This window comes from Monodon monoceros, unplaced genomic scaffold (assembly GCF_005190385.1).
Source record: "Monodon monoceros isolate NGI ecotype Baffin Bay Population unplaced genomic scaffold, NGI_Narwhal_1 Super_Scaffold_10, whole genome shotgun sequence".
Classification (NCBI taxonomy): Eukaryota; Metazoa; Chordata; class Mammalia; order Artiodactyla; family Monodontidae; genus Monodon; species Monodon monoceros.
The window spans coordinates 11,243,322-11,259,535 of record NW_021703766.1 but is presented as its reverse complement, the minus strand read 5'-3'; the positions used below and the strand labels follow the sequence as shown (position 1 = coordinate 11,259,535).

The 16,214-nt window shown below is 38.9% G+C and overlaps 1 protein-coding gene across 7 annotated transcripts in view; it reads left to right on the top strand.

The window, feature by feature from the left end:
- CNTNAP4 (contactin associated protein like 4) overlaps window positions 1-7,803 on the top strand; it is a 259,157-nt gene extending 251,354 nt beyond the window's left edge. For 5 of the 7 annotated variants that reach the window (XM_029204816.1, XM_029204835.1, XM_029204844.1 and 2 more), the window contains 3 exons: window positions 1,138-1,356; window positions 1,688-1,759; window positions 7,069-7,758. In XM_029204816.1, the coding sequence (XP_029060649.1) occupies window positions 1,138-1,356; window positions 1,688-1,759; window positions 7,069-7,262 (485 nt within the window). In that variant the 3' untranslated portion in view covers window positions 7,263-7,758. Of the gene's footprint in view, window positions 1-1,137; window positions 1,357-1,687; window positions 1,760-7,068 lie in introns of all 7 variants that reach the window. The other 2 variants (XM_029204825.1, XM_029204811.1) reach the window with 2 other exon arrangements.
- Window positions 7,804-16,214: the final 8,411 nt, after the last annotated feature.

Here is a 16,214-nt window from a genome sequence, read left to right as displayed (position 1 = left end):
AGTGTTCTTCAAAAACCTTGATATAACAAGACAGGCTTAATCAGAACAGAGTTGCCCAGAGTCATTTCAAGAATAGATACCAAGCCAAAAAAAAAAAAAAAAGTACACCGCAGAAGATATAAGTGGAGTGAAGGAAAGAATGTGTCAATTGTAAACAAAAGAAGCTTATGATTTTGGAGTCCAACAGGCCTGGAGTCCAGTGCACAATGCCAACAGCTGAGTTAACCTCAGGCAAATCACTAAAATTCTGAACCTAAAGCGTCTTGTCTGTGTGACTAGAATAGGATTCTCATGGCTTCTGTAAGGTTTAAACACAAGCATGCAAATCCCTTAGAATACTGCCTACCGTATAATAAGCATTCAGTAAATTCAGTATTTATTATATTAGTTTTTGAAAAGGCCGAAATGCAAATGTTGGTGTCCCGGTATGTGCAGCACAGGGGAAAGTAGTCTTGCTGCTTTATGATCATGTAGGATGGGTGGATGCATTGTAGTCTGATAACATTTGAACGTTAAAAGTCTACAATTAATTCCCCTTGTTTAGATTTCATGCTTGCCAAGCATGAAATATCTTCTTCACTGTAAAATTATGAATTAATATCTTGACACTCAAACCAATCTCTGTCCCACAGTAGTTCCATATTAACTAAATGCTCATTAAAATGGAGGGGGGTTATCTATGTATAGGGGGCACACACATACCTCAGTCTGAGTGATAGGTGGACGGTGAAACAGGGAGAAAAGTCAGTGAGGTATGAGAGTTTTCACTGCTGTACGTGAAGAATTAAGAGTCTCTAAAACCTTTTGAGATACAACCTCTAACATGATAACATCTTGCAGGAACCCTGATCAGTTCATTATCTGACCCATTCTTGTAGAGACTTTAATTATTTCCAGAGAGCTCTCAGTATATTTAATTAGCCATACTTAAAAACTTGTCTTTATTAGCCTGGGATGTCTCACCAGTAGTTGTGGAAAGATTTAATGGATCTCTTGTAATAAAGATAAAAGCAAAAGGAGTTTAACAGCTGAGTATGTATTGCTGTTGCGTTGTCAAGACTTGGAATATTCCATTGTGGCAATGCCCGTTTGCACCTTCACTGTCATCAATCCTGTGGTGTTTCTTTGGCTTCACAGAACACAGTGACGTGGACCAGGAGACGGCGCTGGCAGGTGCACAGGGCTTCCTGGGCTGTCTCTCTGCTGTGCAGGTCAGCCACGTGGTCCCGCTGAAGGCCGCTCTGCACCGCAGCCGCCCAGCCCCCATCACCATCTCAGGACACGTGACGGAGTCCAGCTGTGTGGCCCAGGCTGGCACCGATGCCACATCAAGGGAGAGGACACACTCCTTTGCAGGTGGCCTATGGCTCTTCTTTTACCCAGTCCCAAACACAGCTTGTCCACTGGATATTAAAATCTTTTAATGCTGGGACTCTGTGTTCTCAAGATGGTTTCTTGAAATTGGTTTTGTTTAATTTTCAGTCCTTGCCCATTTCTCTCCTAGATTCTCAATTCTTTATTCCTGTGGACCATTGCATGTGGGCATTGCTTAAGGTTAAAACTGCAGACATCCCACACTGACCTCTATAATTCTGTTCTGGTTTTAAAAGTTTATGAATTTTTAAACATTATTTCTTTTTACTCACCGATATCCCCCTCTTCCCCCTTTTCTGTCCTTTAACTGCAGATCATTCTGGAACAAGAGATGACAGAGAACCCGTCACTAACACAATCAAGAGTGACTCTGCAGTAATTGGAGGTAGTAGAAAGCATGAGCGAGCTCTTCCTATCATTGCTAATGATGAGGTAGTTAGCACTAGAGAAGCTGTCTGTGGAGAATCTACACATGGCCCAAGAGTTAGGCAGTGAATCCTGAGGTCAGTGGGGTGCTTTATTATTTGTACTGGATTGTCTTATAGAGTCATCCTGAATTCCCAGCTTCCTTGGAGAGTTTCAGTGTAAATAATTTATAATTCACTGAAACATCACACTCAAAGAATGGTTGTTACACTATGATACTAATGAATATCATTTAGCTTGATAATGGCCATCTCCATTCCCTAGGGTGTTCTGACTGGATTTGAGGAAGTGTCATTTTTTGCCTTCTTGGACACATCACTGCTTCTGCAAGGGTTTATGTAAGAAGTAGGAAAAACCTGAGATTAACATTAGAAGCATATATTTAATGTTGCCTTAATGCTTAATCAAGGTGTATATTTCCATGGTTTAGATGCTCCTCTCAGTGAATATTACATTTTTATTTGCATTTTATCAAATACAAAACTAATGGAATAAGGGTGGTTCATATTACTTTATTATTTTTTTTTAATATATTTATTTTATTTATTTATTTTTGGCTGTGTTGGGTCTTCGTTGCTGCGTGCGGGCTTTCTCTAGTTGCGGCAAGCGGGGGCTACTCTTTGTTGCGGTGCATGGGCTTCTCATTGCGGTGGCTTCTCTTGTTGCAGAGCACGGGCTCTAGGCACACAGGCTTCAGTAGTTGTGGCACGAGGTCTCAGTAGATGTGGCTCACGGGCTCTAGAGCACAGGCTCAGCAGTTGTGGCGCACGGGCTTAGTTGCTCCACGGCATGTGGGATCTTCCCAGACCAGGGATCGAACCCATGTCCCCTGCATTAGCAGGAGGATTTTTAACCACTGCACCACGAGGGAAGTCCCAATACTTATTTTAAATTGCAAAATTAACACAAAAAGTTTTAAATATATCTTCCTGGCAGTAAAACAGCATATTCTCTGAGACCTAATTTACTCAAAACCAACCCCCTAACATAAACCTTTTCCTTCCTGATTAATGGTCTTAAGAATGTTATTAATCAGATTATTGAAATGTTAAGTGGCTCACCTTTCCTCCATACTCTGCATATGATATGGACATAAAAAGTAAACAATTATTTTATTATCAATGTATTGCCAGGTAACGTGATTAGTCTTATACTTGAGCAACTTATGTGGGCTTTATACCTGATTCATTTGGTTCTATTTTTTACACCCTTACTCATGTAGACACTGACTTCCTTTAAGAACTTAGAATTTTATTTAGACAGAGAAGAGTACTGGTCAAATCTTTGTGAGAATATTAACATCCCCATTGCTTTTTCAGTTGCTTTACTTTTTATCAAATTAATGAGGTATAAATTAAAGATGCATAAAATACGTTCCTCATTTAGTCATATAACAAGTGAAAAACAAAAACTAAAACCCTGTTAGAAGAGTAGTTAATAACTGCATGTCTAAAATAAATATATCAATATAGTATTAATACAATCTATGGTAAAAACTCATTTGAAGTTATAGCATTTAAAATGTGCTCAACATTGCAACTTGTTGGGATTCCTAGTCAAACAAATTGTCTCAGTCTCATAACGGTGCTTTTTCTGTGCACTTAACTGGTATAGATATATAGTCAGGATATAGGGAGATAAATATACAGATTTAGATATAAATAGTTATTGTATAGTCAAGATAATGTTACAGCAAGTATTTAATCTTTGGAATATTGTTTGTAAGTCATTGTATGTTGGGATGGAACACACAATGGGAACAACTAATAAGTGACCTGTGAAATTCTCACTTGACTGAAGTGCACAGAGCAGAGCAAGAATTATGGAAGATTTGCTGCTCGGGGTCTCGCCAGGGTCCACAGATCCAGGAGTGTCTGCTTTTGATCATTGCAGACTGAGCTTCAGGAGCAGAGCAGCTGGTCGTGGCCATCTAAGCCCGGAAGGCCTCTCCTGGGGTCACGCACAGTTTCTCAGCTAAACCACAGAATACCGTTCTGTAGCGTGTTGCTCCATCTGCTAGCGTTGTGGTAGAGTTCTTCACTTGTTGTCGTGTTACTCATAAATTGCACCCACTGTGTAACAATAATTAATCCATTTAAGTAGTTTCCAACTGGCTAATTCCCCCGTGTTTTACATTTTAGGTAATCTTTTTCTTCAATTACAAACAGTAAATAAATAAATAGTGTGAGATGGGAAAATTGATTTAATAAGATATTTAAAACTGATGACTCAGACACTGTAGAGGGTTTCTGGCCAGAATACACAGATATGAATGCTCAGATTTAGACAGAAAGCTACATAATTTCCTCATAAGAACACATTCACCAGTTGGCAGTGTCACAGAGTGCTGTAGATGGCCATATGTCATTTAGAGTATCCTTTTTTTTTTTTTTTTTGTATAACAGGTTAGATCAAGGTTTTTCGTGGACATGAGAAACCCTGACATAACACTGTCTCCAGTTAAAAGGGAAATCACATGCATGGAGCAAACCATTTCCAGAGTCCAACCATGATTTTGACTGTCTGGGTGTCCTGCCTGGGCCTGCAGTAGCCTGCCCTCTGTATCTACTTCATCAGCTTTCCACACTGAAATTGTTCAGAATCTCTTTCTTTAAACTAGAGGCCTATAACCAGACAATAGAAATATTTATAGCAACTCAACTGATTACTTTTCTAAGATGAAAGGCAAAATATATAACATCAAATGGATACTCTGATTTAAATTATTCTTTATTAATATGACCAACTATGAAAAATCGTATCCATTAGTAAATTCTTCAGATTTCAAGTACAGTACAGAATTTAGTTACCAGGTTTATGTTGGATCTATCAACAAGGAATTGCTGTCCCTCTCAGATGAGGCTGACCTCGCCAAAAATCGGCTTAGCCCCTGGCAATATTATGATTGGCTGTAGTGAATCTGCCCATCAGATCATGTGCTGTGGAATCCATTGTGACTGATGAGGACTTTCAAAGTTTTGGCTTCAGTTGGATTTGTTAGAGTTGTTTATACCTAATTTAAACTAGGATGAAGAGTCCTTGTTTTACGATATGAGACTCCATCCACATCACATGTTTTCATTGTACCTATTTTCGTCTGAAAACACTATATTAGTACCTCCACTGATTTCATCAGAAGAGTCTAAGTACAAGGGAAACTCTCTAACGCATGGCGACAGACAACAGTTTTCCAAATTCTATTTTTCATTTGAAAACTTGGCTTTATCATTGACATCCTACATTGTCAGTTGTTTTTCTTTTCTTTCTTTTCTTTCTTTTCTTTTTAATAAATTTTAAAATTTTTATTTATTTATTTTTGGCTGCATTGGGTCTTCGTTGCTGTGTGTGGGCTCGTGAGCAGGGGCCTGTCCCCACTGCAGTGCGGGGACCCCTTCATTGTGGCGCCTCCCCCCATGAAGCATGGGCTCCAGGCATGTGGGCCTCAACAGCTGTGGCGCACAGGCTCAGTAGTTGTGGCACATGGGCTTAGTTGTTCTGTGGCAGGTGGGATCTTCCTGGACCAGGGCTCGAGCCCGTGTCCCCTGCACTGGCAGGCGGATTCTTAACCGCTGCGCCCCCAGGGAAGCCCTGTTTTTCTTGAAGTGACAGATTTATTTCATTTTAAAGAAAATGCCTGCCAGATATCCCAGTTAAAACAACCATAGTTTATCTGTCAGTCATCCTTTCAAGTAAAAACAGTGTTCTTTAAAGGAAAAAGCAGCTAGTTCAGTTCACAACTCAACTCAGATGTTCACGCTAGCGTTCTTCCTGGAGACAACCATCATACTTCACGCTGCAGTAGAAGTACTTTACAAATACTTCCCATGTCATCACACAAAATGTTAGAAGGACTTACGGCCAAAGGTCACGATTTGGGAAAATGCGTAATTTTTAGTGCTTCATCAAGGATATTCTTAAATGAATCTGGTAGTGCAATGCCTGCTTTCTACTTTATGAATTCAGTGACCACTTTTAAAGTTTGGTGGCCTTGCCTTAATTCATGCCAAGGTACCAAGAAGTTGACCTAACCTTGTTTTGTCCTATCAGTGGATATTACAACACAGTGAAAAAGGCATCTCAGAGTTATTATGAATAGTTTTGACCCTGTGGACCCCTCACAGTGTCCCGGGAACCACCAGGGATTCATAGATCACACTTTGAAGAAGACTGACTTAACGTAATGCCAGGATTGGTAACCATTTGGCATAGCTAACAGTTGTGGTATTTTTTATTTACCACCAATTTTTTATTTACAATCAGGTGTTTCAAAAAATCAATATTCCTCATATAGATATAATTACTCTATGTATTCGTATCGATATATTTCATTAGTCAAGATTATTCGTATACATAACTTGTCCCTGCTATTTATTTAACAATATAACAAATTATTGATAATCAAGTTCATTAAAGTGTTTACATTTAAGGGGATAAATTAGGAGATTGGGATCAACCTATACACACTACTATATATGAAATAGAGAAACAACAAGGACATACTGTTTACCCAGGGACCTAGACTCAATATTTTGGAATAACCTATAAGGGAAAAGAATCTGGAAAAAATAGATATATATGTATATGTATACATGTATAACTGAATCATTACGCTGTGCACCTTAAGCTAACACAACATTATAAATCAACTATACTTCAATTAAAAAATGTTTACAGAGACTTCCCTGGAGGTCCAGTGGTTAAGACTCCATGCTTCCCCTGCAGGGGGCGTGGGTTATCCCTGGTCGGGGAACTAAGATCCCACGTGCCGCATGGTGCAGCCAAAAATAATAACGATAATAAAATAAAATAAATAATAAAAAATGTTTACATATTTAAGTATTAAAAACACATTTGATTATTTTATGATGTTACTATTACTCTATAATTTCAAAATAATTAAAACTTGTCTGGCTATTAATGTGAAGTGACCCCATGGTCTTAGAGTCATGTAGGTAATACCTTGTGTTATTAACATATTGTATATATAAATGCACTGAATGAATCCAATATAATATGCATTCAGAGTAAATGAAGGTGAACCTACAAGACTGATAGAACTCAGAAGTAAACAACATATTTTGATACCACTTGATCCAGAAATACCTAAGGTTTTGATATTGATTTGAAATTGATATTTCCAATTTATATATATTAGATGCTTGATTTCATTAGAAAATAATTTTATGATGACTTCTTGAACAGTGAAGTCTACAGTTTCTGCATGGACAACAATTCTGATTTTGTATTTCTTTTCTCTTCTCTCACCAGGTTTGATAGCTGTTGTGATCTTTATCTTGCTGTGCATCACTGCCATAGCTGTCCGCATTTATCAGCAGAAAAGGTTATACAGAAGAAATGAGGCAAAAAGGTCAGAGAATGTAGACAGTGCTGAGGCTGTTTTGAAAAGTGAGCTTAATACACAAAATGCAGTCAGTGAAAATCAGAAAGAGTACTTCTTCTGATTGGCAGCAGTGATTTACCTTATAATTACAGCAGTCTGATTTAATAGCCAGGGGCTCTCAAGGGACAAAAAACAGTTCTTACATTGAATGTACAGGCAATGGATTTGCAGCACTGCCATGTTGCCATGTCCAGACTCGAGACAGCTCCAGGAGGCCTCATCCAGTGACATACTTCCCACAGCGGTCATTCTATATAACAAGGAGTTTTAGATATTGATATTAATTTCCAACTGTTCTGATACGATCTAAAACAGAAGTTTAACCCACTTGAGAGCTACAGGTTTTCAATGTGAAAAGTGTAGCCCTGGCCTCTCAGCCATAAGTGATACCTAAGTTGTGTGAGAGGTAAAAGTCAAAATTGGACTATAATGACCTTGCTTTATTTGAGAACATATTCTGTGTTTGCTTTAGTGTCCCCATGGTGTTATTCATAGACCTGGAAATGCTTCTAAGATCCTGTTTGGCTGGTATTTGCATCTTCAGTGGCCAAAAGTATATGAACCCCTTTGCCTTTCTCTGTATTGCATTCAATACAATTTATCAGTAGTGTTGAAATATGTTTTGTTGTCACTGGTTTGTTTGTATTGCTCTTTTTCTATTTGACTCTTCTCAATTATTTTGAAAACTTTAGGTTTTGAGTGTCAGGCTCCAGCTCTGAACATGCAATTCATATGTAACAAGACCTACAAAGTGCATTGCTCATCAGTATGTGATGTCTTGCCTTTAACGCTTTTCTGTTTAACTTGCTCTCATGGTTCGGTATCAGCAGTAGTTAAGACCCTGGGTAATGCCAGTTTCCCAAAGAGTGTGAAATGTTGGCACGTAAACTCGTTGATATAAAAAACACAATTCTTAACACTTCAAAGAATTGTTTTTATTTACAACTGTAATATCTCAAATGAAATATACTTCCGAGAATATTTTCCCCCAAACCTTATGTCAGTTTTCTTTATAGGTTTATATTTCTATTTTCCTAAAGTTTATCACCCACTTTTCTTTGATCTCCCTTTACTGTATTCCATGGAGCATCTTCTTATGTATTAGAAAAAAGAGACATTTGAAGTGTAGAGCTCCATTCTTCATTCTAAACTGTATCCCCCCGCCCCCAGCTTCAGGCATATATTTTGCTGTGCACTGACATCCAGGATGTACTTTTTGAAATATAAGCTGCACCATGCCCCCTTTTTTCAAATCCAGTAGAGTTATTCAAGAATGCTCCTCCGAAGGGGTGATGGCATATTACATGTCATATTCTAAGTCTGTCGTTCTAGTCACTTCTCATTTACGATGATGGGGTATATTTCTCAAAAAGAACCAAAAATCAACATAACTTACTAACTAGTTCATTTTGATTAGGAGATATATACATAACAGAAGTTCAAATAATTATCAATAACTTTATGAAACTTGCAATAATTACCCTTGAGGCCATGTAAACAAGATGCTTGCATGTAGCTATCTTTGAATTCCACAAGCCAATTGTATAGCAGAGGCACTTTGGAATTTACACTCACACTTTACAGGTGTCTGCCAAGGAAAAACTGGATTCCTTAGTTTGTTCACACCAGAACAATTTGGAAATATGTAAATTAAACATATTTTTCTTTATTTTCCTTCTTGACTCTCCTTACAAAACCTGCCTGTCTTTTCTCACAGCACTATATGCATTTTGATGTTTCTGTAAATGCCCGACTAAATCTCAAGGATATGAATTAACAGTAGTTTATGAAGGACCTATATGGATAAATGGCATTTTTGTTGTTGCTGAAAGGCTTGTGGTAGCTATCAAAGGATTGAACATGAAAATGGTAGTTTTCATTTAATGCAAAGCTGAATACAAACACTGTAACAGCTCTGAATCTTTCACACGTGTTCTTGTTATTTAGTAGCAGCTTTAACCTGGTTGGTAGCTGGAATGTAAACAGGTTTATAGATGGTGAAGCCTCGCAATACTCTGTGGTCTGCCGGCTAGGAACTTCAACATTATAGCATCAAAACGCACTGATACATCATATGCCATGACTTTCATTCCCTGATTTGTAATCTGTTCCTTCTTTTTTCTTAATAAAATGCACTTTTGAAGTAAAATGCAGAATATATTTTGAGATGTTGTATAAAAGTTTAAAATGAGGGAATTATACTGGATTTTTTTCCCTCAAAACAGTAAAAAGATGCGTAAATGTATGCCTTCTTTACTGGTGTTCGTGGGTTTTTTTGAACCTTTTGGTACACCCCATGATTATTATGAATTGTTAACAAAAGCTGCATTTATAACTTTTCCTTTTAACTGGACTCAGAAATGAAAGAAAAAATAGAAGGATGTTTACTGATTGTAACAAGTAAAGGAAGTTAAAATAGATTTTAAGTTTTGCCAAAGAACAATGATTTGACTGTTAGCAGTTGTTTGCTGAAAGGTTATTTTATATTTAAATTGGGTGATATCCTTTTACTTCTGCCGAGAACTTGGCTCATCTATACAGTGAGCCCTGTATAGATGCACAGGATTATATGTAAGAATATAGCACACACTGATGTAATATAAAAGTTTAAAAATTCTTTATTGGTGATTTCAAGTGAAAAAAATGAAAACAATATGTAATTAACATTTCCCAAATCTCATTAAATCCAAATGTGCAATATGCAAATAAAGTGGAGTCAGGGTGGCGTATGAAATGAGGGTCACGCATGGAAAATGACATCTTAATTTTGTAGAAACCATGTCCACTCTAGGAAATAGTTCCGTTTTTAAAACTCCTTTCCCAAGTGTTGCTCTTTAAAGCAAATTTAATAAATTCTTCGGACGGTAAGTTAAAGACAGCAACCAGAGGGAGAAGCTTTATCTAGACAACCAACCAGACAGAAGTCAAGTGTTCAAATTACCTTTCATCAGACGGTATTGTCCTTCATCTATAACAGAGCCTGGCGACAGAGTCCGTCGTGCAGCTGGCCGTCGCTGATATATTAGTGTGAACAGCTCAGTTTTACAGATGAAAGGTCTGAGACTCCTATCTGTGAGGTTATATTCCCAAGGGGACATGTAGTCGTATGTAATAAGCGACAAAGCTGTGACAAGAATTTCATTTTCACTCCACATTTTGCTGATCATTATTGCCTTTAAGACCTGGAGTTCTGACAATTATTTAGTGGTGTAGAAAGGATCTTGGTATCCTTTTGGTCCAGCATGACCTATAGTTCTAGATCTTTTCCATATCCTTTTTAAATGAACATAAACCGTTATTTGGCAGGTCGTGGCTGTTGACAGATTTCTCTTTTAAAAAAAATATTTATTAGGCTTATGGTTCTTGACTCTAGGAAAGCTCATTTTAATCGAAACACATATAGTCTTTGTGAAATACTCAATATGAGTTAGATCTGACTGAGTCCTCAAATGTTTTCCTCATGATAGAAGATGACACATCTCATATTAAAGCGTGTGGTTGATTGTTTGACTTTCCAATCCATGTATCAACTAAATGACGAATCTAACTAAATAATGCAATTTTACAGATGCATTCAGTAAGTCCTGCTTGCCTTCTACTTTTCCAAAGTTGGGATGACGGAGAGTGATAACAGGGAAGAAAAAGTTTAGCAGCCGACTGTGTGTTAGGATTGTGTGTGAGTGTACACACGAGAAAGAATACGACGCGAGGAGCAAGGGAATATGAACATTTTGCATATAATGTGGTAAGAGACTTGGACTTTTGATGTATCAATAGCTTCCCTGGAGCCTGGCTTTGAAGATTTGCAAATGCAAATAAAATGGGATGGAAAACAGCCTGACCCACAATTATAATGGCTTCTCAGGTGAAATCATTTTTTTATTCTTTTCCCTATTTATAACGTTAAATTTTAAAAATACATGCATATATTTTAAAATTTAAATAGTATTCAATACAAGAAGTCTTACAAGGAGAAATAGCTCTCCATTGCCATATCCCCTGCCATGTCACTTTCAGCTCCTTTAGCTGTCTCTTTTTAGCTATCTCCATGTTTCTCAATTATATGCTGTAACAGGCTGGGTTCCCTGGAAAGCAAAGTCTTAAGACAGAGATTATCGTGAAGGAAATTTATTAGGGAATATTGTAGAGATCAGCATCTGTTGGGGAAAATGGGGCAGATGGAGAAGTTGGTACAATCACAACAGAGACTCAGCCAACCCTGTTGATGTGGCCCATTAAAGATGTCCTGAATTGGGGTGAGAGGGCTGGGCATTTTTAATCCTGTATCATCCAGGCATTGGGTATTGACTGCTTGGTGACCAGGGCATGAACTTGGACAAACAGCTCTCTTCAGCTTAGGTAGTTCCTGAAGAGGGAGGATAGACCTCCTCAGCATCTGGGGGATCTGGGTGGCACAGTGTACCATCCCTGAGGGTCCACCCTGTGCTTCTCAGACCCACCTGCTTCCTGTGAGTTCTGGGAGCAGCTCCTTCAGGACTCTGGTGGGCCTTGTTGCCCTGGGGAAACTTACACCAGGAAAGAGGGTAGAACAGACCACAGACCCTGCCCCTGCAGGGGGTCTCATTAAAATTTAAAGAGTATTCAATACAAGAAATCTTACAAGGAAAAATAGCTCTCCATTGCCATATCCCCTGCCATATCACTTTCAGCTCCTTTAGCTGTCTCTTTTTAGCTATCTCCATGTTTCTTAATTACATGCTGTAACAGGAGACTGTAACAGGAGAATGAGCTGGGACTCATTCTCTCCCTCCTCTACAACCCATACCAGACTCCCATATCGTGAGCTGACAACTCTGCAAAGAGTTGGAACCCTTGTCTAGTATAACCTTTCCAGGCTGCAGCTGCTGTACTTTTGCATTTACCATTAAAATTGGTCAAAGGGGTATCTACCTGCCAAACATATTCTTCCTGCCCCCATAGCGTAACAGCAGCTCTGTCTATTATTACCGATCAGGACAGTTCCCCCTGACGTGACCTCCCACGTTAACACTGCACTAGCTAAAGATCCGCGTTACAGCAAAGGGTGTGTGAGAGTGATCAGATACTGTGGGATATGCTGGTCCTTCCATATCACACCATCAGAAGCTCTTCGTAGACACTCAAAAGGTGGTGTTGGCTGATGCCTTGCAGGCAGTAAAGGCAGCCCATACCTGAAATAAGTAATGGTGCTAATCAAAAGTAATCTCTGTCCATTTCAGGGTAGAAAAGATCTGATGTAGTCAGCTGGCCGCAAAACTGGTGTCCTTGTAGAGGGGAATCTTTGTGGGGAATGAGCGCGGGTCTCTGCTGCTGACCATTTGAACACTCAGGAGTGGCAGTAGTGACAACAGTCCTGATGGATGGGAGCTAATCTGCTTAGGACGCATTGCTTCCATTCCTACCTCCGTGGCTACTCTGCTCATACACCCATTGTACCAGCACTTCAGTGGTCCGTGATTGAGTGGTTGATACCAACTGGCTAAGCCCTTCTGTCTACTTGGTTGTTAGTGATTATTCCACAGCAGCATAAGCTTTCTGGTGGGCAAAGATCTTGACATGCATGCCCACCTACCCATAGGTCCATCCACATGCTTCTACCTCAGACCTCCTTGTCTCTGATCTTCCAAATCTCCTAGGTCCTGACAAACTGACCAAATTACTGCCTGTAAGTCCATATATATTATAACCTTGGGCCATTTCTTTCATGCCAAGTGAGTGACTGGGGCCACCATCCAAAAATTCTGTTCATTGGGTGGGTCTCTCCTCGCCACTGTCTTTCTATGCTGTCCTGATTGGGACTCTGTAGCGGTGCTACCTTTCAATGGCAGCTTCACCCACATTCTAAATCATCCCAACCATGCACCAAGTTCACTGTTTTACCTTCTTCAACAGTTGGTAATAAGGGACCATTCATGCAACCCTAAGTGTGGGCCAAGGGAAACGTGCCAGGGAAGATCAGTGGAGAACAGGGGGGTCCGGGCTAGTGCCTGTGCAGATGGCTTGTGCCTACTAATGCTTGATCCCAGACGCACCATTTCGTAGTTATGCCGGCCATCCTGCTAACGTTGTGACTTGGTGATTCTGACAGAACCCAGATCATTATGGACAATTTTGACCACACTTGATGTCCCAGTGTGAGGCTCTTCATCTCTAGCAGGGCTCAGTAGCATGCCAGGGGATTTTTTTAGAGAGTTGGGTATTTCTCTGCTGCAGATGACATGGCATTGCTTCCAAATCTTGAATTTCTGCAGTGTATTATTCCCATTGGTGACTGCCGGTGAAGTCTGCATGGCATCTTCTTCCATCAATGATACCACTAAGAGCATAGGGTCTACAGAGTTATATGGTCCAAGAGGCAGGACCACTTGTCTACTGTCTGGACCCACTGTAAAACCGTTTCTTGCTCTGAGCCCCATTCAAAACTAGAGGACTTTTATGTTACTCAATGTATGGTCACAGTTCTATTCTCCAGTGTGGAAAAGGTTGCCTCTAGAACCCACTGAAGCCACCCACCCCCTTCCCTCTCGCCACTGGGAACCACTAGTTTGTTTTCTATATCTGTGAGTCTGTTTCTGTTTTGCCTACCACACCCCCATTTACTGTATTTTTCTTCATCCAACTAGCCAAATATCCTTTACTCCAGATTCTTTTTGTTTGAACTTTTCTAGAGAGAAACCTGTATTGAGGTGTCCTTTATGCTTCTCTGTGTAAAATGCTTGGGAGACCAGAGCACTGTCTGTCCCCATATTTCCTGTGTTAGGTATAGAATGTCTGGTCCATTTCTTTGCATAAATTTGTCTCACTTTGCATGTATGGATGCAATGCAAATAGTGAATCTAGCCGGAGTGGACTCTGGGCTCCTCCCTTGGCTCTAACCTCCTTCTCCTCCTGAGAAAATATTGGAAATTCTCACAATTTGACTTTCTCATCGTCTTCACATGCCTCTTAGGAGCTCTAACCATTATGTTTCGAAAAGTCATTAAATTAGTAATATCTATTTTATCAAGCCACAAACTAGCAAGACCAGTTCTTATTATAATTCCTTGTGTCATGCCAGACTAATTTGTGTTTGCTCGTAATAAAATAATGTTCCTTTTCAATGTGCTGATCCTAGACATGGCTTCGTGCCCATTGAACTAACATATCTGCTTCCAAGCTGTTCATGTGAGAAACTTTCTGATAAATTACATTTCTGTGAATGAATTTGTGTTTCTCCATATTTTCAACAGGAACAAATTAATTTTTTTTTCATGTTTCTATTCTTTTTGTTTATGTCTTTATTGGCATATAATTGCTCTACAATGTTGTGTCAGTTTCTGTTATACAACAAAGTGAACCAGCTATAAGTATACACATATCCCCATATTCCCTCCCTCTTGAGCCTCCCTTCCATCCTCCCTAAGGAACAAATTAATTTTTTAATTGAGCAGTCAAATGACCTATTCTTCCAAAATACATATTAAAAGACGATGGTTACAAATGACTAGGATGAGTAAGAGACTCTTTGCAGTGATTTTTTTTCATTTGCTTAAGATATCTGACAAACTTTGCTTAGTAGAAGTCTATGGCACCAAATTATTGTAGAATGACATTTTCTGGAAAAGTATTATAGTTCTATGAAGGAAAATAAACCAAATATAAGAAAACACCACATTTTATCATACCGAGAAAAAAAAATCAGAAACTAAAACAAACACTGACCAAACTAATTTCAACTATTAAGAAATATAGTGGTGACAATACTGATAGTTTCTGAATGGTGTCACATGTCCACACATCCTTCTTCTACCTGTAATTTGTATAAGAGAAAGAAAATCTCTCATATTTCCTGTCGACTTTCTTAGCAGAATTTAGTGCACTTTGACCTTATCATGTTTGAAATTTCATGATGTATGAAATCAATACGGTGATAAATGCCTCTAAAATTTTGTTTGAGCAATTTCTACTTTTCTGTTGGCTTCTGTCATGAAATTGAAGCTTAGCTATAGAAGTTAAGCTATAAAGCATCATGTAAACATAGAGTCAGTCTATTGTTATAATCCTTAATTTGAAGGGAAATATTTTCTGAGTTATAATATTGTACAAACAAAATTGCTACTAAATTGCTAAAAAAATTATAGTTACACACATGCAAGTATTTTTTTGCCATGTGACTGCTTTTGCACTGAAGGAGTAGGTATGGGAAGAGGTTTAGAACCTCCCACTGGCTTCCAGACAGCTCAGGGAAACAAAGCTAGATCTCCACCTAGTTCCTGTGGCATTCATGTATCATCCTTTCCTTTAATACCCAAGGAAAAATAGTTTGAGCTCTTATCTCAGGACTGTAGGAAGTTGAATCTTTTAAGTGCGTACCTCCTCCCCCCAGGGTCTTCTGGAGTCCCTGAAGGAATGGTGTCATATTCTACAAACCTATCTTGGTCCTTATATGTTACTCAGCCAGCTGCCCACATGAGACCATTACTCTAGTGACCAAACTAGAGTCTAGTTTAAGCTAAGTAGATTCTCTCTGTTTTTTTACAACCAACTTCTGAATGTAGTCCAAGCTTTTCGCTTAATTCGCTAAATACAGAGAAGAGAGGAAAGTAACATTTAAGAAAAAAAATTATGGGCATCTTGGAAATAATATAAAATATTCCCAAAACAGAAAAACTGAATTCAATCAAGTATCAATTATTACAGTTCCTGGAGTCCACCAATCCTGCCCTTTCAATGAGTTACTCTTCTGTACTGCTGCCCTCCCACCCAACGTGGTACAATTGCCTTCCCACTCCCAAAACATAAAGACCACAGCCCAAAGGGAAGTGCAGTTCCTTGCCGACACTGGATTTCGTTCTGCCCCAGGATGAAAGATATTCATGTTATTTGGTAGAAACCTTTACTTCAGACACAGAATAGGGTCTAGCTTCCAAGTCATTGCCAGGACAATTAAAGTGTTTGACAGTGAATTCCTAGTGTATAGAATATCCATCCTTGCAGAGTACCAGGTGGAGAATTTTGACATAGTCTCTCTGGT